This window comes from Erinaceus europaeus, chromosome 11 (genome assembly GCF_950295315.1).
Source record: "Erinaceus europaeus chromosome 11, mEriEur2.1, whole genome shotgun sequence".
NCBI lineage: Eukaryota > Metazoa > Chordata > Mammalia > Eulipotyphla > Erinaceidae > Erinaceus > Erinaceus europaeus.
This window is the reverse complement of record NC_080172.1, coordinates 1662758-1687481: the sequence shown is the minus strand read 5'-3', so window position 1 is coordinate 1687481 and position 24724 is coordinate 1662758. Positions and strand designations below refer to the sequence as shown.

Here is a 24724-nt window from a genome sequence, read left to right as displayed (position 1 = left end):
AACTTCTTGAGCGGTAAAACAGGGCTGCAGGTGTCTCTTTGTCTCTCTCTGTGTCTCTCCTCTATCTTTTCCTCCCCACTTGATTTCTGACTGTATCTGTCCACTAAATAAATAAAGATAAAGATAAGTTTAAGAGTGGGAGTCGGGCAGTAGCACAACAGGTTAAGCGCAGGCGGCACAAAGCACAAGGACCAGGTTCGAGCTCCCGGTTCCCCACCTGCAGGGGAGTCGCTTCACAGGTGGTGAAGCAGGTCTGCAGGTGTCTGTCTTTCTCTCCCGCTCTCTGTCTTCCCCTCCTCTCTCCATTTCTCTCTGTCCTATCCAACAACAACAACATCAATAACAACAACAAAAACTACAACAATAAAAAAACAAGGGCAACAAAAGGGAATAAATAAATAAAATAAAATTATAAAAAATTGTTAAAAAAAGATAAGTTTAAGAGAATAAGAATTGAACCAAACAGGTAATTCAGTGGCCTCGCACCACTGTGATGTGTATCTGAACCCAGCGCCTATTCAGAAGCAAACTTACTGCTCTCTTCCTTCCCCATTCTTGGTTCGTTCCCCCCCCCCCCGTAGCCATCTTGTCAGTCATTTTATTGGGACGTAGTGGTTTACAGTGCGGTTGTTGACACAGGCGCAAGTTCTCATCTCCCCGCGGTGAGTATCTGCAGAACACCCTGACCCCAGCCGAGACCCTTCCCACGTGCTGTCAGAACCCCAAGGCCTCCCCCCCAACACACACACCACGATGCTTCCTGTGCCTGTGAGGCCGACTTCTCAGATACTTGATGTAAATACTCATTGAGGAGGGCCCCTACGGTACTTGTGTTTTTGTGACCAGTGTGTGTCAGCACGGAGTTCTCAGGGTCACCTTGACCACCCAGCTGTCCCATGCGCGGAGGTGTTACCACGTGCCACGCACGACTCTCCCTTTAAGACTTCGTGTTACTCCAGTACGTGGATCTGACATTTTGCTCGCGTACAGAATTTTGTATCTGCCATTTCTTCACTAACGGATGGGAGCTGTTTCCACGTTCTGTCTGTTGTGAGTAGTGCTGCCGTACAGAGGCTGTGCAGATACCTCTGAGGCCCTTCTCTCATCTCATTTGACTGTCCACCCAGCAGTGGGTTACAGTACTCAATATATTGTCATCTTTTTTAAAAGTTCGTAAAATGTTATTGTTACTAATTTACCAGCACACTGCTCAGCTCTGGCTTATGGTGGTGTCGGGGATTGAACCTGGGACTTCGGAGCCTCAGGCATGAGATTCTTTTTGCATAACCATGTGCTGTCTCCCTGGCCTTCTTATAAAAAGGCTTTTAAAGAATCCTTTTGGGAGTAGGGCGGTAGCGCAGCGGGTTAAGCGCACGTGGTGCAAAGTGCAAGGACCAGCGTTAACGATCGAGGTTCGAGCCCCTGGCTTCCCATCTGCAGGGGAGTTGCTCAAGTGGTGAAGCAGGTCTGCAGGTGTCTGTCTTTCTCTCCCCCTCTCTGTCTTCCCCTCCTCTCTCCATTTCTTTCTGTCCTATCCAACAGCGATGACATCAATAATAACATTAATAACCACAACAACAATAAAAAAACAAGGGCAACAAAAGGGAAAATCATTATTTAAAAAAAAAGACTCATCATTTTGTATCTTCTCAGGTCATGTGGACTTTACCTTGGAGGTGGAGCGCTGCCTGCGAGTGTTGGATGGTGCAGTAGCTGTATTTGATGCTTCTGCTGGCGTAGAGGTAAAAGTGTCGTCAGTGGAAGCAGAGCTTCTGCTGGGCTTAGAGGAGTCACTTGGGCAAGGGTGTGGGGCACGTACGCTGAAGTCCAGGGCAGTGACACGTGTGCTCGGTCTGAGAGGGGCCCTGGAACCTTCAGTCTTCACTTTTTTAAAAACACAATTGTATTTACTTTAAGGAGAGAGAGACTGAGATCAGAGAACTACTCAACTGTGGTTTATGATGGTGCTGGGGATTGAACCTGAGACCTCAAAGCCTCAGGCCGGAGAGCCTTTTGCCGAACCATGATGCTGTTTCCCCAGCCCCATTCTTCACGGCTGTTATCTGCCTCGGACAACAGGGAGGAGGAGGGAGTTGGCCCAGCAGCCCCTCTCTGCTGTGTGCTGCTGCCTGCTGCCTCGTCTGCTGGCCCGAGACCTGCAGGCTTCACGGAGACGACTGCCGGGTGTGGACACAGGTGCCTCACGCTGGCTCGCCACCCGTGAATTTGGGTCCCTGTTGAGCAGTACGACCCCGAGGATAGATCACCACTCACCAGCGGTCTTGGTACTTACAAGCCTCCTCTTTTAGGGCCAGGAGCTAGCTTGCCCGTTAGACCTTCTGCTTCAGTCTTAGGGTTATGTGAACACTCAGCCATTCATTATGTAAATAGAGGACTCTTCACAGGAGAATATTTATGGTGACCTTTATTTATTCTTTAACGGCCACCAAGGTTATTGCTGGGGGCGCAGTGCCTGCATGGTGAACCCTTCATTCCTGGTGACCGTTTTTTTCTTTCTTTCTTTTTAATTGATTGATTAATTTTACCAGAGCACTACTCAGCTCTGGTTTACGGTGGTGTAGGAGATTGAATCTGGGATTTGGAGCCTCAGGCATGAGAGTCTCTTTTGCATAAACATGCAAAATGAGGGTCTACCCCCACCCTCTTTTAAAATTTTTTTTATAATTTTTTAATTATCTTATTTGCATAGAGACAACCAGGAATCAAGAGGGTAGGAGAGATAGAGAGGCAAAGATATAGAGAGAGGGGACACCTGCAGCCCTGCTTCACCACTTGCAAAGCTCTCCCTCTGCAGGTGGGGACCGGGGGCTCAAACCTGGGTTCTTGCTTGAGTGCTGTAACGTGCGCTCCACCAGGTGTGCCACCACCCGGCCCTTCTTTTTTATTTTATAGGACAGATAGAAATTGAGAGGATGGGGGGAGGGAGGAAGGGGAGGAGAAGGGAAATAAACCTGCTTCACTATTCGTGAAGCCCCCGTGCATGTGTGGAGAGAGGGCTCACGCCCGGGCCCTTGTGCACCACTGCCCAGCCCCCATCCTATTCTTTCATAGCAGAAAACGCGTCTGAGTTAAGCACAAGTTTATAGTCTAGTCACAGACTCGACAGCTGACCTTAAAGTCCTCGTGCATGTTGTGACATACACTGGATAAGGTGAAGTCAGTGAACAGTAGCTGGCTGGCTGGGGAAACGGCTCCGTGGTCATGCGAGAAGCTCAGCTCTGGGTGTGGGTGTGGGTGTGGGTGTGGTGTGCTGGCACTCAGGTGGGGGGCCTCACAGCAGAAGTGAGCCTTGTTACTGGCCCCTCGTGTTAACTCTAGTGGCTGACAACAGAAAAGGACCAGGAGACCATTTCAATCACAAACGATCTGCTTTATTGTACAGAAGGCAGGGTTTAAGTAGCAGAAGGGAACAAAGGACATTTTTTACATGAGGCAATAGTGGTGGGCTTTGAAGGTCAGAACCTTCATGGAGAAAGTTCTAAGGAATGAAGAGAATTGATAGTGGTAAAGGGGAGTTCCAGAGTGATTAGTGGCAAGAGAGAAGCAGACAGAAAGAAGCCTTGAAGGCAGAGGGATAAGATAAAGGACTTAGACCAAAGTGGAGGAGAAGGTGAAGGAAATAGAAAGAAGGGCCTTTTTGTCAAGGCAGAATGGAGTGTGATCACAGCAGGTGAGCTACAGTGAACTTCAGGCAGGCAAACCATTTGGTTTATAACAAGGAAATGAGTTAAGTGTTAGGGGGTGCAGGTTCCTGTGATGCTTGGGAGACTGACAAGGGGAATCTGAGTCAAGAAAGCTTTTCCCTCCATGCTCAACCCCTGAGTAAGTTTTGTGTGTGTGATGACACGGTCACCAGGCCCACTGCTGTCTGTGTGACGGTGCCTCCTTCATATTCACGGTCTCAGCCCACTCCAGCTTTGCTAACCTGCACGCCAAGGACTGACCGCACAAGTGTTAACCTGGACTTGGTTGAGCCTCCGGTCCCTACCCGTAGGGCTGAAGCTTTGCTAGCGGTGAAGCAGGGCTGCAGGTGTTTCTCTTTGTCTCTCCCTTTCTGTCTCCCCCTCTGCTCTCAGTTACTCTTTGTCTTATCCCGTAAACACATGTATTTTAAAGAATCACTAGGAAGTCCAGATGTGCATGCTAAAATAAGACCAGTTCCAGGTGGGCCCGTAGAGATGTTCACTCCGTGGTCAGCTTTTATCCAGCATAATTGTGTGATCTCACCCTTGCTTTAGGCACAAAGTCTTACAGTGTGGAGACAAGCTGATAAGCACAGGGTGCCTCGGATCTGCTTTCTGAACAAGATGGACAAGACTGGAGCAAGGTATCTACTGTGTCCTTTTCTTTATCAAAGTGAGGATGCAATTTGAGCTTGTTATGAACTGTTACTTAAACTTAGGAACAACTATTCCTTCAGGAGAATACATATCCCAGGAATCCCTTGGAATTATCATGATAAAATAAAGGCTCTTAATCATAGGTTAAGTAATGATTTGACATTATGGAGAACTGGCAAGTAATAAGTCATCTTAATTCCAATGTAAAGGGACTATCCCCCATTTAAAAACAGTTATTTGTTTATTAGTAAAAGTGAGGGGGGGAGAGAGAGAGCGTGAGAGCGTTGCCAGGGACAAAACCAAGGACCTTGTGCTTGAGAGCTGGGCCCCTTCCCCCCTGCGCCACTCCCTGTGCAACAGCTAGGTCCGGCTGAATCTGCTAGATTCCGCTAGGTCCTGCTGACTCCGCTAGGTCCTGCTGACTCCGCTAGGTCCTGCTGACTCCGCTAGGTCCTGCTGACTCCGCTAGGTCCTGCTGACTCCGCTAGGTCCTGCTGACTCCGCTAGGTCCTGCTGACTCCGCTAGGTCCTGCTGACTCCGCTAGGTCCTGCTGACTCCGCTAGGTCCTGCTGACTCCGCTAGGTCCTGCTGACTCCGCTAGGTCCTGCTGATTCTGCTAGGTCCATTTACTTATTTTAAAGGGCTGATAAGTAGTGAGAGAGAAAGCCAGACATCACTGATGATATGGTCTGCTGGGGGTTGAACTTAGGACCTTATTCTGAAGAGACCAAAGCTTTGTCACCGGTGCCACTTCCTAGGCGCACAGCTGTTTTCGTGTAGGCTGCGTAGTGTTTCTGTGTTGGCTACAGAACTGTTTCCTGTGGTTGCCTCAGAGAAGGAGTTCTCTCCCTTGTCATTCTCCCTCTCTCTCCCTCTCTCTCTCTCTATCTCTCTCTCTCTCCCTCTCCCTCCCTCTCCCCCACCTCTCCCAGAGAAAGAAAGGGAGAGAGTGAGCTAGCAGAGTCTTCCGCATTCACGACTTTGCTTCTCTGGAGGAAGCAGCACTACAGTGCTGAACTTGCAGTGAGACAGTAATCTGAGGGGCGCATTAGGGGCTTGAGCACATGCAGACACTCTGCCAAGTAGCCACCCCCCTCCCCAATTTTTAAAAAAAATTTAATTGATGGGGGCGAGAGGTAGCGCAGCGGGTTAAATGCATGTGGCACAAAGCTCAAGGACCGGCGTAAGGATCCTGGTTCGAGCCCCCAGCTCCCCACGTGCGGGGGGGGGGAGGGGTCGCTTCACAAGTGGTGAAGCAGGTCTGCAGGTGTCTGTGTCTTTCTGTCTCTCCCCCTGTCTTCCCCTTCCTTTCTCAATTTCTGTCCTATCCAACAATGACAACAACAATAGCGATAACAACAGCAAGGGCAACAAAATGGGAAAAATGGCCTCCAGGAGCGAGGGATATGTAGTGTGGGCACCGAGCCCAGTGATAACCCTGGAGGCAAAAAAAAATAATAATAAGTGACATAGCATTGGCTTACAGTATTATAAGAATTTCGGAGTTTGGATTCTAACCTACCCCTGTGTGGGGTCTACACCTGCTGGTTTTTTTTAGCCATCGTGCAGTACGCTTTAATGAAAAGAAGCTGGGAGAGGGCCTGCAGATAGCCTGCCTGGATAGTACGCTGCCTGGCCGTGTGCGCGACCCAGGTTCAAGCCCGACCCCCTGCTTTGTCTTTCCCTCTCCTTCTGCCTCTTCTTCCTGTCTGAAAAAGTTAGTCTTCAGCTGGGAGGCCCCAGTGATGATGAAAGAAGGGAAGGGCGGGAGGGAGGGGAAAGAAAGAAAGTTGGGAGAAAAGAAGGTATGTTTTCTTTTTTCTTTTTCCCTCAGGGTGGTTGCTGGGGCTCAGTGCCTGTACCATGAATCCACTACTCCTGGAGGCTATTTTTTCACTTTTGTTGCCCTGGTTGTTTATCGTTGTTGCTATTATTGTTATTATTGTCATTATTGTTGGATAGGACAGTGAGAAATCTAGAGAGGAGGGGAAGACAGAAAGGGGGAGAGAAAGACAGACACCTGCAGACCTGCTTCACCACCTGTGAAGTGACTCCCCTGCAGGTGGGGAACCGGGATCCTTACGCCGGTCCTTGTGCTTTGTGCCACGTGGGCTTAACCCGCTGCGCTACCGCCCGGCCCCCAGAATGTACGTTTTCTGATCTGCGTACAGAACCAAAACTTGATGCTGAGATAAAGAGGTGTAGGTCAGAAACCTAAGAGTGTTAATGCTTACTGAAGTAATTCTGTGGGAGAATTGTTGAAGGACGAACAGTAGGGAGAAATACAGGGACTGCAGTTGAAAAAACAGGTTTTTTAACATTTCAACGATTTTGTGTCCTACAGTTTTAAGTACGCGGTTGGAAGCATCAGGGAGAAGTTGAACGCACGGCCTTTGCTCTTACAGGTAATGTGGGTGACTGGTGCCGGCCGCCTCACTGCATGCTCGGTAGTCTTACTGGAACAGGCGCTGCTGGGCTGTCGCACTGCCTTTGTGAGGAGTTTTGGTCATAAGTAACAGTTGTGCACCGTGATACGAATGGCAGTAGACTTGGGGGAAGGTGGCAGAGTGAGGTGGGCTTTGTCCCCAGAGCAGTTCTAAATGAGTCACCGTTCAATCGTCTCAGTCTCATTCTCATTGACAGTTGCCTATCGGTGAAGCCAAAACATTCAGAGGCGTGGTGGACGTGGTAAGGAAAGAGAAGCTGCTTTGGAATCCCAGTTCAGCTGACGGCAGAGACTTTGAGAGGAAACCCCTCTTGGAGACGAGTGACCCTGAATTGCTGAGGGAGACGACGGCAGCAAGAAACGCCCTGATCGAACAAGTAAAAGAAACACTTTCCGTTGACAGTTTAACAAGCGCTCAGGTTTCAGCAGTATTGCACGTCTGAGATAAGATTGCGTGTTTTCCATAAAACTGTGCCAGCTAGCACACTGAACACTAATGTATGTGCCCTCACCTGAAAGACTAAATCTCCCCCAGACTTTTGTGCCTTCTCTGCCGCGTGCTACGCCTCTCTCCCTTCCCCTAACCATCTCCCCTCGTGGCATGTTGATCATTGTTGGGATCTCTATCATCCGCTTTGATTTTTGCTGTGAATGTGGGTATTTCTTTTCTTTTGCCTCCAGGGTTATCGCTGGGGCTTGGTGCTTGCACCACGAATCCACTGCTCCTGGAGGCCATTTTTGTTGCCCTTGTTGTTTTATTATTGTTATGATTATTATTGTTGTTATTGATGTTGTCTTTGTTGGATAGGACAGAGAGAAATGGAGAGAGGAGGGGAGACAGAGAGGGGGAGAGAAAGACAGTCACCTGCAGACCTGCTTCACCGCCTGTGAAGCGACTCCCCTGCAGGTGGGGAGCCAGGGGCTCGAACAGGGATCCTTACGCAGGTCCTAGTGCTTTGTGACACGTGGGCTTAACCCGCTGTGCCACCGCCCGACCCCTGAATGTGGGTGTTTCTAAGGAACTCGGCCAGGCATGATTTGAACTTGATGGAATAGACTCACCCTGCTTGCATCTTGCTGACTGGCTCACTCTCCTGTGTTGGGGAGTGCAGGGCGGCTGTGCAGTGTGTGTTCCATGTCTCCTGTGTGCTCGCTCCGTAGTTACTGTCTGTCTCCTGCCAGTGAGATTTCAGGTTGCTCTGTTTCTCTCTTGCTTAAAGATCTTGCTGTGAGCATTTTTGTATGTATTTCCTTACGCACGTTAGTAAGGATCTCTTTGGGGTTGAACCTAAGAGTGGAGTTTCTGGGACAAAGGGAATGAATGCCCCTTTTTAATTTTACTTGCTGTCAGTTCATTTGGAAAACAACGTGAAACTATCAGTTTTGTGTTGATACTTAACTTTGGACTTCATCTGCCTTCAGTTTAGTGGAAAACAGTGAGATTGTTAACATGGTTAACACAGAGCTCAGGAAAAGCAAATATAAATAACCTCCTTGAATCTTAAGGCAGAAAGACATTTGTATCTATACCCTTTTTTTTTCTAAGTATTTATTCCCTTTTGTTGCCCTTGTTTTATTGTTGTAGTTATTATTGTTGTTATTGGACAGGACAGAGAGAAATGGAGAGAGGAGGGGAAGACACAGGGGGAGAGAAAGACAAGACACCTGTAGACCTGCTTCACCGCCTGTGAAGCGACTCCCCTGCAAGTGGGGACCCGGGGGCTCGAACCGGGATCCTTATGCTGCTGGTCCTTGTGCTTTGTGCCACCTGCGTTTAACTGCTGCACTACTGCCCGACTCTCACCCTTTGGTTTTTATTTGTAAAGTAAAATAGATTCTTTTAGCATTTTTATTCTTTTGCATGTAATTATTTTCTATTATATGTAATCATTATTTATGACTAACATAACGTAAAGTATTTTTTATTATTGGTTAATAGTTATTGAGGACATAGTGTGTGTTGACATAAGTGCTGCACATATATTTAATACTCATATTAGGGAGAAATAGGCTTAAATAATTGTTGCCTGGCTAGTAAGCATCAGGTCTGCTCATTTTAGACTAGAACTTTTAACCACTTTGCTATACCACTCCTCTAATTAGTCTACAATTGAGTACATAGTTGGTTCGCTCTCTCTCTCTCTTTTTTTGTCTATTTTATTTACTTTATTTTTAATTTTTATCTATAAAATGGAAATATTGACAAGACCATAGGATAAGGAGGGTGCAATTCCCACCCCCAGAACTCCATATCCCATCCCCTCCCCTTATAGCTTTCCTATTCTTTATCCCTCTGGAGTGTGGACCCAGGATCATTATGGGATGCAGAAGGTGGAAGGTCTGGCTTCTGTAATTGCTTCTCCACTGAACATGGGTGTTGACAGGTGGATCCACACTCCCAACCTGTCTCTCTCTTTCCCTAGTGGGGCAGGGCTCTGGGGAAGCGGAGCTCCAGGACACATTGGTGGGGTCGTCTGCCCAGGGAAGTCAAGTTGGCATCATGGTAGCATCTGGAACCTGGTGGCTGAGAAAGAGTTAAGGTATAAAGCAGAACAAATTGTTGACTAATCATGAACCTAAAGGCAAGGATATTGCAGATGAAGATTTGGGGTCTCTGTTTTGGAAATAGCTAGGAGGTCTATTTTTTTAGGTATATTCTGAGGGGCCCATGACTTTACTAGTTTTTGCTTAAGCCTGACAGCTAATACGCAGGTGGACCCAGGTTATTGTCTGGGGAGATGAGTTGGTTCTCTTTTAAGGTTTGTGTCTTGTCTTCCACAAAAGAGCTACATCCAAAAGACTGTTGTGTTTGTTTAACTTTAGGGGTCATTGTTCATTAAAAAGATTGATCTGTTATTCCTTTAATATTTGGAGTGCTTACCAGATCTCTTAAGATTCAGAGAGCAGATCATACTGTGAGCCTGCACCAAGAAAAGGGATCTAAGGAGCACAGGCCTTTCACAGCGGTCTCTGTCATGTCGCCAGAAATCACCTATACAACATAGAATTCAGCTGACAGTTACTGAAATACTCTACAAATTACAACAGGACAAGGGAACAAGAAATTCAGAGTTGTTGAGCAAAACGCTCAGCAGAGTTCACTAAAGCAGAAACTCACCTACCATGTTCCTGAAAGGGAGGGCGTGTGATGGACAAGCCCAGATTCGGGAGTCTCTGCCTGGCAATGGATCTCCTTAAACTTGTTCAAAATCTTTGCTCACGTTACTTCCTTTCTCTGCACCTTGTTGCTCGTGGAGACAGGATTAGGACTGACTTCATGGGGCTCTTGTGAAGCTTAAATAACCAAATCAAAGTATGTTCTCCTGAAATATTTGCAGGACTTGTGATATTTAGACTTAGTAATTGTGACATGGTATATGCAGATTACAGAGTGAAATCCTTTCTTTATAGGTTGCTGATTTGGATGATGAATTTGCTGGCTTGGTTTTAGGAGAATTTAGTGAAGATTTTGATTTGCTACCAGCTGAAAAGGTAAAATTTTATTATTAATTTTTTTTTAGGTTTCTCTGCTTTAGGATTTTTGCTTTTTTGTTTTTTAATTTTCATTCATTTTAATTTTTATTCTTGCTAGAGACATTGTAATTGAGAAGGGAAGGGGAGATAGAGAGGGAGAGAGACAGAGAGACACCTGCAGCCCTGCTTCACCACTCATGAAGCTCTCCCCTGCAGGTGGGGACCAGGGGCTTGAACCCGGGTCCTTGCGCACCATAGTGTGTGCACTTAACCCGGTGCGCCACTGCCTGGTCCCTTTGTTTTTTAGTGCTTGTGTTTTATCCCTCGAGAGAACTTCTAGAGCAGTATGCGGCTCTGGTATCTGGTGGTTCTGAGGACTGAGCCTGGGACCTTGGGGACTCAGACATGCAGGCTCAGTGATCGCGCTCCAGCCCTGGTTGGTTGTTGTTTTTGTCCTTTTTCGTTTGCTTCTTTTTACCAGGACACTGCCTGCCCAGCTGTGCGTACATAGTGGTGCTCGGGACTGAGCCTGGGGTCTGCAAGCCTCAGCCGACAGAAGCTTGTGTAACAAGCCGCTGTGCTAGTTCCTGGGCCAGAGGCTTCTCTTCTGTTCCGCAGACCGTTAGAAAGTGTGGAGTTGGGCAGAGGAAGACAGCATCATGTTTGTGCAAAGAGACTCTCCTGCCTGAGGTTCCAAAGTCCCAGGTTCAATCCCCCACACCACCATAAGCCAGAGCTGAGCAGTGCTCTGGTAAAAAAATCATGATACAACAAGGGCAACAAAAGGGAATAAACAAATATTTTTAAAAGATTTTAAAAAATAAAAATGATGATAATAATAAAAAGACTTAAAAACTGGTGTTGAGTTAAACAATAATTAGGAGAACACCAGCATAAACTCTCCATTCTACAGAGGCTTAAGCAATGCCAGTGAGTCATTGCTTCCTCATACACTTGAAAAAGGAAAAATTAAATCTCTTTTACTTATATTGAAATATGATTGCTCAGGCTCTTGTGACCTTTTTTCCTCTTCATTCTGATCATCTTAAGTATTTTAAAGTGAAGTCATAGGTTAAATTTTATATTTATAATTAAGTTTCCCCATTTTCCTTTTTTTTTAAAAATATTTATTTTATTTATTCCCTTTTGTTGCCCTTGTTGTTTTATTGTTGTAGTTATTATTGTTGTTGTCGTTGTTGGATAGGACAGAGAGAAATGGAGAGAGGAGGGGAAGACAGAGAGGAGGAGAGAAAGACAGACACCTGCAGACCTGCTTCACCGCCTGTGAAGCGACTCCCCTGCAGGTGGGGAGCCGGGCCCATTTTCTTAGGATTTTTTTTTTTCTGAAAATGCTTTAATCTTTAGTAGAAACTTAAGATTTTTTTTTAAATTTTATTTTAACCAGTGCACTGCTCAGCTCTGGTTAATGGTGGTGAGGGGATTGAACCTGGGACTTTGGTGCCTCAGACATGATGGTTGTCGGACTAGCTTCGCAAGCGGAGACAGACGACCAGGGACTCATGGTTGAGCTGTAGGCAGTATCTCTTTATTCATGCAGGACACAGCACAATCTAAGCCGAGCTAAACTAAACTAAAACTCAACTAAAACGAACAATGTTGTCTTTATATATACTTCCCATCGAAGAAAGAATCCAATCAGGAGAGTAGAACTAACCACATGTCTCCATTCTTGGGAACTGCCAGGGTACTCGAGAATGCTCCTCAAAATAGAGTAGTCCTTCTCCATGGGAAACATGCAAGAAGAAGTCTAGAAAGTCCCAGGGGAAATCCCCATGCATATCCCAAGGTCTACTATCACGGTCATAAAGAACCAAAGTGTGGCCCGGAGCAAAATGTAGTCCTTTTCCTCAGGAAACATGAGAGAGGGAATCCAGAAAGTCCAAGGAGAAATCTCCGTGCATCTCTCAAGCTCTATGATCCTGGTCATAAGAAACCAAAGTTCCCGGTCAGGGAAACAAAGTGTGGCCCAGAGCAAAATGTTCCAGAGACAGAGAAACTGTCTCATGATGAAACAGTAGAGGCTTTGGAAAACCTCTTCATAAGTAGAAAGGCAACCCAAGGCGATGGGTAGCCAAGTTTACTTACCTGGACGATGGGCGGGTTAGGTCCCACATTGGTGCCATTATGTCGGACTAGCTTCGCGAGCGGAGACAGACTACCAGGGACTCATGGCTGGGCTGTAGGCAGTATCGCTTTATTCATGCAGGACTCAGCACAATCTCAGCCGAGCTAAACTAAACTAAAACTAATATACTTGCCAAGTAGGGTGTGAACAGGATGTGACGTAGAGAGGGTGGAGAGAAAAGTGACTGGTGCAAATCAGGGTGTAACAAGGAGAGGGGGCGGAGCAGGTAAGAATTCTACCACTGAACCACCAATGCCCTGGAGGGAGTGTGGTGCTTTATGTAAATGTAAAAGTGATTTATGTAAATAGACCAAAGCTTTGAGTGGGATCAAACTAATCTCATACAGACATACTGGGGGGGGGAAGCTGGCATAATATCCAACAGATGGTCTCTCCTTTTTTTTTAAAACTCAATGATGGTCTCTTTGCATAGCCTTTATGATATCAACCCTGCCCTGAAGTCAGTAAGTTTAAGAAACTTAATATGGTTTCTTAAAAATATATTAAGTTAATGAGCATGCAAATAAAATACTGTCAGTAATTTAATTATGACAGTTTTCTTCAAGATGTTTTTGGCCTTTATCTGCCAGGACTTTTCCTCCATGAATTTGGCAAGTTTACTCCTTAAGTTTCTGGGGTGTGTGTGTGTGTGTTTTTCTACTTTTTTTTTTTTTTAATGAAACAGAATTATCAAGAAAAGTGCTTTAAGTGGTAACGTGTTAAAGATGAGCCTAGAAAGTTCACTGTTGGGGGCTAGGTGGTGGCACACTGGGTTAAGCGTACACCTTGCACTGCGCAGGGACCTGGGTTCAAGCCCGCGGGCTCCACCTACAGGGAGAAAGCTTCATGCGTGGTGAAGCAGGACTACTGGTGTCTCTCTGTCCCTCCCCACCCCCCCGTCTCATTGTCCCCTCAATTTCTCACTGTCTCTGTCCAATAATAACAATAAAAATAAAAAATAAAGAAAAAAAGAAAATTTGTGGTCCAGGAGGTGGTACAGTGGATAAAGCATTGGACTCTCAAGCATGAGGTCCTGAGTTCAATCCCCAGGAGCACATGTACCAGAGTGATGTCTGGTCTTTCTCTCTCTCCTCCTTTCTCATTAATAAATAAATAAATTCTTTTAAAAAATTCACTTTGTTGCCATTTACAAAAGATTAAAAAGTCTCATACTCATTTTTTGAGATACTTGAAGTTAAATGTAGAAAAAAGTTATTCTTATTTATTTATTCATTTATTTAGTTTGCCTCCAGGGTTATCACTGGGGCTTGGTGCCTGCACTATGAATTCACTGCTCCTAGAGGCCATTTTTTCCATCTTGTTGTCCTTTTTTATTATTGCCATTGCTGTTGTTGTTGGATAGGACAGAGAAATGGAGAGAGGAGGGGAAGACAGAGAGGGGGAGAGAAAGACAGACACCTGCAGACCTGCTTCACCGCCTGTGAAGCGACTCCCCTGCAGGTGGGGAGCCGGGGCTCAAACTGGGATCCTTATGCCGGTCCTAGTGCTTTGTGCCACGTGTGCTTAACCCAGTGTGCTACTGCCTGGCCCCCTACATTTCTGTTTTCAGATCAATTATGTGTCAGTCATTCCTGATTTTTTCACCAGTTACTTAATACTGATGCCCAGAATCACAAGTTAACAGTCATTCCTGATTTTTTCATCGGTTACTTAATACTGATGCCCAGAATCACAAGTTAACAGGTATAATTCCACACCTTTCCCGTCACCAAAGTTCTGTGTCCTCTTTCCCTCTATCTGCATCAGTTCCCCCAAGTCACAGATAAGGGTTGACTGTTGTTTTATAACTATCTATTTTTATATTTGCCCATTTTTTCCTATGGTCCTGCCTTCTGTTCATTTTTTATTCAAGAATTACTTTTGAGTACCTCTATATTAGTCACTTCTCTAGTTTCTGAGGATTGACTTGACAGTGTTTTATGGAATTTACTCTTAATTGTCACCTGGATTTTATCATGGTTGGAAAGACAGAGTAAACAAATCTGTAGCATGCCAGGCAGTGATAGGTGTTGCAAAGATAAATCAAAATAATAATAAGACTTGGGGCGGGGCGCGGGGCCGAAAAAAAAAAAAAAAATAAGACCATCAAGTATCATACACACAGAGTGAAGAAGGCTGTTTTACAAGGGTGGTTAGAGAAGGCCTGTGACTCGTAGACCTTCTGGTTGAGCCTGACGCACTTGACACAGAATAGTCACTACATCTGTGGTGGGAGGTGCACTGAGTAGCAAGGAGTGTCTGCCCTGCGTCGGGTCGGCTCCAGCCAGGCACTGCACAGAGGGGCCGCATCGATGCTTTGACTCTGTATATGAAGTAAAAGTAGTGAGAAAGTCCCTGGATGGGGGAGGCTCTGGCGTTGCCCAAAACCCTGGCCAGGACAGTCCTCTCTCTGCTTCACAGCTCCAGACCGCCATTCACAGAGTCACCCTGGCTCAGACGGCAGTGCCTGTGCTCTGTGGAAGCGCCCTGAGGAACAAAGGGATCCAGCCTCTGGTCGACGCGGTCACCATGTACTTGCCATCACCAGAAGAGCGCAACTATGAGTTTCTGTAAGTGTCTAAGTCCGTAGGGTGAGACCCACACCTTGGGGAAAAGGCGGGAGGGCAGGTCTTGCTTCATGAAAAGCAGCTAAATACACATTTTTCTCTTAAAGATTTTTTTTAAAATTATCTTTATTTATTGGATAGAGACAGCCAGAAATTGAGAGGAAGGGGGAGTAGAGGAGAGAGTCAGAGAGACCCCTGCAGCCCTGCTTCACCACTTGTGAAGCTTCCCCCTGCAGGTGGGCACTGGAGGCTTGAACCCAGATCCTTGCACGCTGTCGTGTGTGCTCATCTGGGTGCGCCAGTGCCTGGCCCTCTGCATTTTCCTACTGCTCAGCTCTGGCTTATGGTGGTGCGGGGTGGGGAGGGATTGAGCCTAGGACCTCGGAACTTCAGGTGTGAAAATCTTTTTCTATAACCAGTATACTATCTTCCCTGTGCCAGGTATGCATTTTTGAACAACACCCATGAAGGTTAACATTGTAAATATAAGTATAATAGTCCTAGCCATTTTAATTTTAAACCGAGGTCTGTCATCCCTCGTAATCTGCTATCCACAGTTGGAAGTAATCAGTGTGACTAGGTACAGTATAAGCACTGACCTTGCTCTCTCAGTGAACACTGAGCTTCTTGTTCTCATTAATATCACAAGGAAGCGGCAGCCTTTGTGAGCTGTTGTGAGCTGGGTGCGCTGTGTGTGCTGTAGGCATATTCACAGGTCTCGTGTGACTTGTCACTGCAGCTGTTGTGAGCTGGGTGCGCTCTATGTGCTGTAGGCATATTCACAGGTCTCGTGTGACTTGTCACGTCACTGCAGCTGTTGTGAGCTGGGCCTGCTCTGTGCTGTAGGCATATTCACAGGTCTTGTGTGACTTGTCACGTCACTGCAGCTGTTGTGAGCTGGGTGTGCTCTGTGTGCTGTAGGTATATTCACAGGTCTCGTGTGACTTGTCACTGCAGCTGTTGTGAGCTGGGTGCGCTCTGTGTGCTGTAGGCATATTCACAGGTCTTGTGTGACTTGTGTCACGTCACTGCAGCTGTTGTGAGCTGGGTGCGCTCTGTGTGCTGTAGGCATATTCACAGGTCTCGTGTGACTTGTCATGTCACTGCAGCTGTTGTGAGCTGAGGACAGTCTGTGTGCTGTAGGCATATTCACAAGTCTCGTGTGACTTGTCACGTCACTGCAGCTGTTGTGAGCTGGGTGTGCTCTGTGTGCTGTAGGCATATTCACAGGTCTCATGTGACTTGTGTCACATCACTGCAGCTGTTGTGAGCTGAGAACACTGTGTGCTGTAGGCATATTCACAGGTCTCATGTGACTTGCCATGCCCCTGCCGACTTGTCTGAGATGTCTGTGGTTCTGCAGGCGGTGGTACGAGGGTGACCTGTGCGCTCTGGCCTTTAAAGTCCTGCACGACAAGCACCGAGGACCGCTGGTTCTCGTGCGCGTCTACTCGGGCACCCTGAAGCCCCAGTCGGCCGTCCATAACATCAGTGGAAACTGCACGTAAGTGATGCTCGGGCTCTCCCCGGCGCGCCTGTTGGAGGGCCCCTTTACTGCAGCGAGCCCCGGCTTTGCAGGGAGAGGATCAGCCGTCTGCTCCTGCCCTTTGCCGACCAGCACATAGAGATCCCGGCGCTCACTGCCGGCAACATTGCTCTGACTGTCGGGCTGAAGCAGGTGAGTGACCGGAGGGTTTCTGGTGGAAGTCACAGCTTAAATGTTCAGCTGTAATGTTCATTTTGCAGTAAATGTCCATCAGTAATGAGTAACAGCATCTTCATCTTGTGGCTAGCAGATGTGCACTTCTAACAGCAAGTCTAACTTGTAGACTACAGAAGGCTCTAGAGAGCTGGGAGTGTGCTCTTCAAAGGTTTCTGGTCAGGCAGGATAGTTGCCCGCTAGCAGACACAGACAAATATAATAATACTATAACCCTCAGTGAATTACTCTAAACGCTTCTTGAAAGATTTTTAAAATCATTTATTCCCTTTTGTTGCCCTTGTTGTTTTATTGTTGTAGTTATTGTTGTTATTGATGTTGTCATTGTTGGATAGGACAGAGAAATGGGGAGAGGAGGGGAAGACAGAGAGGGGGAGAGAAAGACAACTGCAGACCTGCTTCACCGCCTGTGAAGTGACTCCCCTGCAGGAGCCGGGGGCTCCAATTGGGATCCTTAAGTCGGTCCTTGCTCTTCAAGCCACGTGCACTTAGCCCGCTGCACTACCGCCCAACTCTAAACACTTTTATTGAGGTAGCGCTGCATTTGAACACTTTATAAGCGGTTAGTTTTGCATCATGGTAGATCGACATCTATTTATGATATTTTCTGGTTGCCCTAAAAGACCATCTCCCTCTCTTAACATAGTCAAGCCTTTCTACCCAGCTTATCCGTCACCTGCCCCTGTTAACCAAAGACTTGGTCTTACAGTCTGAAGTTGATCTTGGCTTTATTTACTTGCTCACCAGCGCACCACACGGGGAAGTCTTGCAGTGCTGGTCTCTCTCTGGCTTCACGCCGCCGCCTCCTCCTCGGTCTCCACATATGTTGCGAATGCTCTCACCGTCCCTTCTTTTCTTCACAGATGAGTGGTGAGATGCAGCTGTGTGCACAGCTTCTTAACCTGGCCGCCTGTGGGTGGCTGCTTAGTGTATCTCCGTCCCGCAGGGACTCCGGGCAGCACCCTGGAGATAGGGCTGCGTGCATCCCCGCACGTGTACAGTTTGTGCTCTGTGGGAAATGCCCAGCTGTGGGGTTGCTGGACCGCATTCAATTCCTGTCTTTAACTTCCTCAGAAACCTTCGTCTGATTGCCACCACGGTTGTACCGGCTCATACTCCCCGCAGCGTTTAAGGCCCTGTTCCTCTCCCCCCTCCCTGACGTGCGCTTTGCTTCTTGGGCAACAGCTTTCTCACAGTTGGCAGTGGCGCTTCAGTTTGTGTCTCCCTAATCAGGAGATGTCATGTGTCTTTGGCCGCCTGTGTGCTGTCTTTGGGAAAGTGTTTTCTCTAATCCTCTGCCCACTTCTTAATTTTTAAAAATTTATTTATTTTCCCTTTTGTTGCCCTTGTTGTCTTTTTATTGTTGTAGTTATTATTGTTGTTATTGATGTCGCCATTGTTAGGACAGAGAGAAATGGAGAGAGGAGGGGAAAACAGAGAAGGGGAGAGAAAGACAGACACCTGCAGACCTGCTTCACCGCCTGTGAAGCGACGCCCCTGCAGGTGGGGAGCCTGGGGCTCGAACCAGGATCCTTCTGTTGGTCCTTGCGCTTTGTGTCACGTGGCTTAAGCGGGTGTGCTACCGCCCGACTGCCCACTTGTTAATTTTTATGCTGTTTTAGTTGGTGATGTCATTCATTCATTCATCTTTGCTTATTGCTTTCTCTGTTACATTCTTAGGATCTATTATAGCAGTATTTTGGGTAGATTGCTTATCAAATTAAATCAGCTTTGCATATTCAAAGTTATCATTAATTTGTGAATTTCTTGTGAAAATAAAATGCCACATGAAAATGTTTCTTATGGTTCCTGGGGAGTGTCGGGTTCTGCTTAGCACAGTAGCCTCTACTGGTCTGTGTTGTTTGCTTGCAGACCGCCACTGGAGACACCATTGTCTCCTCCAAGTCCAGTGCGCTAGCCGCAGCTCGACGGGCTGAGAGGGAGAGAGAAGGGCAGCACAGACCAGCCGGCGGGGCGGAGAGGCCTCTGTTGGCTGGGGTGGAGATCCCAGAACCCGTGTTCTTCTGCACCATAGAACCCCCGTCGGTGGCTAGACAGCCAGGTACGGATAGTCTTTATGTGTCACTCAGCTGCCGCCCTGAATCATCTCAGAACAGCTACGTCATATCAGAAATATTTTTACATGACTGAGCTCAGTTTTACCTGAGCTTCCTGGTAACTGTTTTGATCAGCCTAGCTTTTGATTTTAGATGTTTTGACTTTTATCAACCTCTTTTCTCCTGTGCTACTCTTGCTCACTCTCGCACTGCGGCACTCTCTGGGGCTCTGAGAATCAACCTCAGGGCCGCCCATTTAGGGCGCTGGACGTCAGCCACCTCTTAACGGATAGCTCTCCATCACCATTTATGAAAACCAAACCTTTGAGGCATCAGACCTGACCTACTTGAGGAGAAAAGGCTTGCTGTCCAGAGAAAGTTTTATTAAGAGCGGACGTCTGTTTGATGGCCGGTGTCTTAAGAGGACCTAGGTCTGAGAAGAGAGGCCTCTCAGAGGGCCTCTCCCTCGTAAGCTCCGACTTCCCTCAAGCAGGACTGCACACGTTTCTTCCTCCGTGTTTCCACCACACTTCCCCCCGTGGCCCCATTACAGCACTTGACAGGCCCCGTTGCCGTGCTGTGTTCGCCTTCATAAAGCCCTCAAGGATAAGCTCTGTATCACAGTTCTGAATGAACCTGTTTATGTTATAGTAAAGTCACACGGCTCACTCCAGGAGTCATGTCCTGCAAGCTTTGTTGCTCGAGGCATTTAAAATAATGCTTCTTGGCCTTAAACATGCATCTCTTGGGATTCCTCTGAAATGCAGACCCTGCTTCAGTTTGAAGCCCGAGACTCTGCATTTCTGACAGACCCTAGTGATGCTGGTGTTGCTGCTCCCAGGCCCAGTTCCGGACTATCAGTGCAGAGGCTAGAGCAGTACAGATTATGACCCACAGTCATCAAAATCCTTCTTACAGCTAAATTCAATGAAAAAGGAAGTTAAACTGGCAAAATCAATGTTTTATCTGCTAGATTTGGATCACGCCTTGCAATGCCTTCAGCGTGAGGACCCCAGTTTGAAAGTGAGACTAGACCCTGAGTCTGGACAGGTAGGTCTATTGTCACTTAATCTGACACACCTTTCAGTAATTTTCCTCCCTGTGTATGTAAGTACATTAACCTAAAACATCGCCTAAAAGAAAAGACGCTTTCATTTTTATAATACTGTGAACTCTGATTATTGTGTTGACTGATGATATCCTTAGCTCACTAATATGGGTATATTTACATAAACCATCTACCACCATTTGACCCTTCCAGAGAATGTTTTATGAGTTTTTTTGATTGCCTTCTTTTGACTGTTTTATTTATTTATTTTATGAGAGAAAGGAACAAAGAGACATAGAGAGAAATATCAGAGCTCTGCTCAGCTCTGGCTTGGTGGTGCTAGGGATTGAACCCAGGACCTGAGCCTCAGGCATGAATGTCTTTTGCAGAACCATTTACTGTCTCCCTACCCCCCTTTGTGAGGTTTTTGTGAGGTTTTAAAATAAGGTTCACTCTAACGGCAAAGCCGTGGCCCTCTTTTGCTAGAAGCTACAGAAACGGCACAGTACTAGGGCACGTAAAGGCATTCTGTATTGTAGGGTTAATGGTTCACAGTGTCGACAGTAACTACAGCAGTTTGTACACGCATAACATTTCCCAGTTTTCCACATAACAATTCAGCCCCCACTGGGTCCTCCTCCGCCATCCTGTTCCAGGACCTGAACCCTCCCTCACCCCAGAGTCTTTGACTTTGGTGCAAGACACCAACTCCAGTCCAAGTTCTGCTTGTGTTTTCCCTTCTGATCTTGTTTTTCAGCTTCTGTCCATGAGTGAGATCATCCCATATTCATCCTCCTTCTGGTTGATCTCACTTAACTTAATTCCTTCAAGCTCTATCCAAGAGGGGGTGAAGGGGAATTCACCATTTTTAATAGCTGAGTAGTAATCCATTGCAAAGGTGTTCTTAATGACGACACACACAAGATGGGTCCTGAGCGGCTTTTTCCAACCCAGCAGTGTGGGAGGCTGTGTGATTCTAAAGGAGATGCAGAATCGTGCTGTGTGCTATGGACGGTTCCGTAGAGGAACAGCTGTTCAATTCCGATCTTCTCAGGAAGGCAAAGCAAAATTCTTGTGGAACCATGAGAAAGGCACCTGTGTGCCAACAGCTGAACGATGGGCCATGACCCGCCTCTCCCACCGTGCAGTGGTCTAAGTCGGCTTTCACTTTATTTCTTCTTCCAGTCAGGACGTTCCAAGCAGCGTCTGGACGTGTGCAGGCGCTCTGCCAGATCACAAAATGCCCGCGCATGCAGTGACGGTGGTGTGCGCCTCCTGCCCTGTGCCACCCTTTCCTGTGCCACTTTGTGGTAAGCACGCTTCTCCCTGTGGTTCTTACTGCCTCTCTCTCTCTCTCTCTCTCTCTCTCTCTCGACCAGACCGTCCTGTGTGGCATGGGGGAGTTACACATCGAGATCATTCACGATCGAATCAGAAGGGAGTACGGCCTAGAGACCTTCCTCGGGCCCCTGCAGGTGGCCTACCGAGAGACCATCGTGAGTGCAGCTCGGGCCACAGGTAGCGAGTGAAATGCTTGCAGTCAGCTGCTTTATTTCTTCCTCCAGATCCATCACCTGAATCTCCATGGAGAACTGGAGGCAGCGTTGAGAGCCACGAGTATCTCCACCAGCCTGTCTCCGCAGGCTTTCTGTGTGTGTTTGCTTGGGTTTTAGTCTTGGCGGCTTGCTGTTTTTTATGAGCGAGACAGGCAAAGCCCAGAGCAGCACTCACCTCTGGCGTGGATAGGACACCAGGGCCTCGGGCACCACGTCCCACGCTCTGCCCCGGTAAACTGTCTCCATGGCCCTGGCCTTTACTTGTTTATGACTTTCTTTTTGTTTTGAAAGTCCTTCCCCACTGGCGTACATCTCAGATGCCCCGCTCAGCTCTGGTTTATGGCGGTGCAGGGGACTGAACCTGGGACTTTCGAGCCTCGGGCAGGAGTGTCTCTTTGCAGAGCCATGATGCGGCCTACCTCTGCCTCAAATACACCTTTCAGTCATCACAGGATAGAATAAACTGTTGAGGCAGATGGTTCACCCTGTCCTCAGTCCCAGGATGAGCTCAGGCATGTGAAGAGAATGCACCCCTTTTTATCCCTTTTTTTTCACTCTACCAAGTGAGTGGGGAGTAAGGTGGTGGCATTTCTCAGGGTGCCAGTGTCTGTGTGAGTCCTTTCAGTTCTCCGGGCTGCTGTCTTCTCCCACTCATTGAGGGGGAGACTGCACAAGGCCTGAGCTCCCTCTGTCGGAGTGACTCCTCCTCTGTGGGACTGGGGCTTGCTTGAGCCTTAGCAGCGCAGGCATATTGTTGGGTGAGCTATTTCCAAAACCTCCCATCAAAACAAGTTTATTCTTTATAATCGCTTTTATGATAAGAGGAGTAAATGCTAGCACTGTGCCATTCCGCGCACCAGGCCAGGAGCTCCAAGTGTGTCTCTCACAGTGCCCACGACTGCAGACCACTTGTCTCCAGCACCGACTGACAGGGTTTCCTGTTTCTGTCTCAGAAGTGTAGGAGTTCGTCATGCCCGCATATCAGGGTTTCAGCCTGATTCCCGTAAGCCAAAGAACACAACACCCACTGCTGCTCTTCCCAGCTAGGAAATGCGGGCAGGTTTGTGAAGAACTAGACAGAAATGATGAGACTGAGCAGGTGCAGTGACGTGTGCAAAGGCCAGGTGGTCACTTTTCACTCAAATACAGAAACAAAACGCACAATTCCCCAGCACATGGGGATTGCTGTTTGTAGACCTTCTGTCCCGTGAGATCTAATTGCTGGGAATCAGTTACTGTGTAAGCCAGCCAGTCAGTCTGTAACGGTCCAGAGATCGGAAAGGGAGCCTCAGAAAACAGGTCACTCCCAGAGCCAAGGGGGCTGCTCACATGAGCCTGCTTCTTAACAACTTGCAAGCTCAGAAAGGATGGGGCCCACGCACAAGGAAAGCACAAGCCGCTTCAGGCAAGCCTTTGAAGGCCCTTGGCAGAGGGTGCATTTTCGCCAGACCCTCTACCTGCCAGCCGGACACGCCACGCGCCCTGTAGCCGCAGACGATGGTGGTTTTAGGGGGAGCAGCTTGTAAGAATTGATGACTGGCTTCCATTTTCTTGCTTTTTACTGGGGAAATGCTGTGTGCAAGACAGTTGTCCAGCTGGACTGTAATGTTGACCGACCCCTTTCCAGAACAGATCTCTGACTGCTCTGTTGGGTTTGTTCCAGACACCTTAGATAAAACTGTCGGGGACAGGAGGCACCTCGTGACCGTCGAGCTGGAAGCGCAGCCCGTGGGGACTTCGTCTGCGGCGCCGGTCGCCCGCTTCTCCGAGAGTGTCAGCAAAGATCTCCTGAGGGCCTCCCAGGAGGCCATTGAAAATGGGCTTCACAGTGCTTGCCTCCAAGGTAACGTGCTCGAGGGGGGATCCCGGCGGTGGCTCACATGCTGCAGTGCACGAGGACCCGGGTTCAAGCCCCCAGTCCCCACTTGCAGGAAGAAAGTTGGTGAGTGGTGAAGCAGGAACACAGGTGTCTCTCTGTCTCTCTCCCCGTGTCGCCCCCTCCCCTCTCAGTTCTGGCCGCCTCCAGTCAGTAAATAGTCAGATAGTGAGCTCTGGTCCTGCAGTCAGCCGCTCAGTCACTCCCAGTGTGGCCGCCTCTATCTAGCCAGTGATAGTCAGATAGTGAGCGCTGGTCCTGCAGTCAGCCGCTCAGTCACTCCCAGTGTGGCCGCCTCTATCTAGCCAGTGATAGTCAGATAGTGAGCGCTGGTCCTGTAGTCAGCTGCTCAGTCACTCCCAGTGTGGCCGCCTCTAGCCAGTGATAGTCAGATAGTGAGCGCTGGTCCTGCAGTCAGCTGCTCAGTCACTCCCAGTGTGGCCGCCTTTAGCCAGTGATAGTCAGATAGTGAGCGCTGGTCCTGTAGTCAGCTGCTCAGTCACTCCCAGTGTGGCCGCCTCTATCTAGCCAGTGATAGTCAGATAGTGAGCGCTGGTCCTGCAGTCAGCCGCTCAGTCACTCCCAGTGTGGCCGCCTCTATCTAGCCAGTGAAAGTCAGATAGTGAGCGCTGGTCCTGCAGTCAGCTGCTCAGTCACTCCCAGTGTGGCCGCCTCTATCTAGCCAGTGAAAGTCAGATAGTGAGCGCTGGTCCTGCAGTCAGCTGCTCAGTCACTCCCAGTGTGGCCGCCTCTATCTAGCCAGTGATAGTCAGATAGTGAGCGCTGGTCCTGCAGTCAGCTGCTCAGTCACTCCCAGTGTGGCCGCCTCTAGCCAGTGATAGTCAGATAGTGAGCGCTGGTCCTGTAGTCAGCCGCTCAGTCACTCCCAGTGTGGCCGCCTCTAGCCAGTGATAGTCAGATAGTGAGCGCTGGTCCTGCAGTCAGCTGCTCAGTCACTCCCAGTGTGGCCGCCTCTATCTAGCCAGTGATAGTCAGATAGTGAGCGCTGGTCCTGCAGTCAGCCGCTCAGTCACTCCCAGTGTGGCCGCCTCTAGCCAGTGATAGTCAGATAGTGAGCGCTGGTCCTGCAGTCAGCCGTTCAGTCACTCCCAGTGTGGCCGCCTCTATCTAGCCAGTGATAGTCAGATAGTGAGCGCTGGTCCTGTAGTCAGCTGCTCAGTCACTCCCAGTGTGGCCGCCTTTATCTAGCCAGTGATAGTCAGATAGTGAGCGCTGGTCCTGCAGTCAGCCGCTCAGTCACTCCCAGTGTGGCCGCCTCTAGCCAGTGATAGTCAGATAGTGAGCGCTGGTCCTGTAGTCAGCTGCTCAGTCACTCCCAGTGTGGCCGCCTCTAGCCAGTGATAGTCAGATAGTGAGCGCTGGTCCTGCAATCAGCTGCTCAGTCACTCCCAGTGTGGCCGCCTCTATCTAGCCAGTGATAGTCAGATAGTGAGCGCTGGTCGCAGTCAGCT

At 48.2% G+C, this 24724-nt stretch overlaps 1 protein-coding gene across 3 annotated transcripts in view; it reads left to right on the top strand.

The window, feature by feature from the left end:
• The window catches only part of GFM2 (GTP dependent ribosome recycling factor mitochondrial 2), a 40066-nt gene that overhangs the window by 11001 nt on the left and 4341 nt on the right, over positions 1 to 24724 (top strand). For all 3 annotated transcript variants that reach the window (XM_016186306.2, XM_060201052.1, XM_060201053.1), the window contains 12 exons: positions 1654 to 1742; positions 4260 to 4348; positions 6707 to 6767; positions 7006 to 7185; positions 10220 to 10300; positions 14850 to 14998; positions 16359 to 16499; positions 16574 to 16673; positions 18588 to 18777; positions 19746 to 19822; positions 21200 to 21338; positions 23040 to 23219. In XM_016186306.2, coding sequence (XP_016041792.2) covers positions 1654 to 1742; positions 4260 to 4348; positions 6707 to 6767; positions 7006 to 7185; positions 10220 to 10300; positions 14850 to 14998; positions 16359 to 16499; positions 16574 to 16673; positions 18588 to 18777; positions 19746 to 19822; positions 21200 to 21338; positions 23040 to 23219 — 1476 coding nt within the window. The remainder of the gene's footprint in view (positions 1 to 1653; positions 1743 to 4259; positions 4349 to 6706; positions 6768 to 7005; positions 7186 to 10219; positions 10301 to 14849; positions 14999 to 16358; positions 16500 to 16573; positions 16674 to 18587; positions 18778 to 19745; positions 19823 to 21199; positions 21339 to 23039; positions 23220 to 24724) is intronic.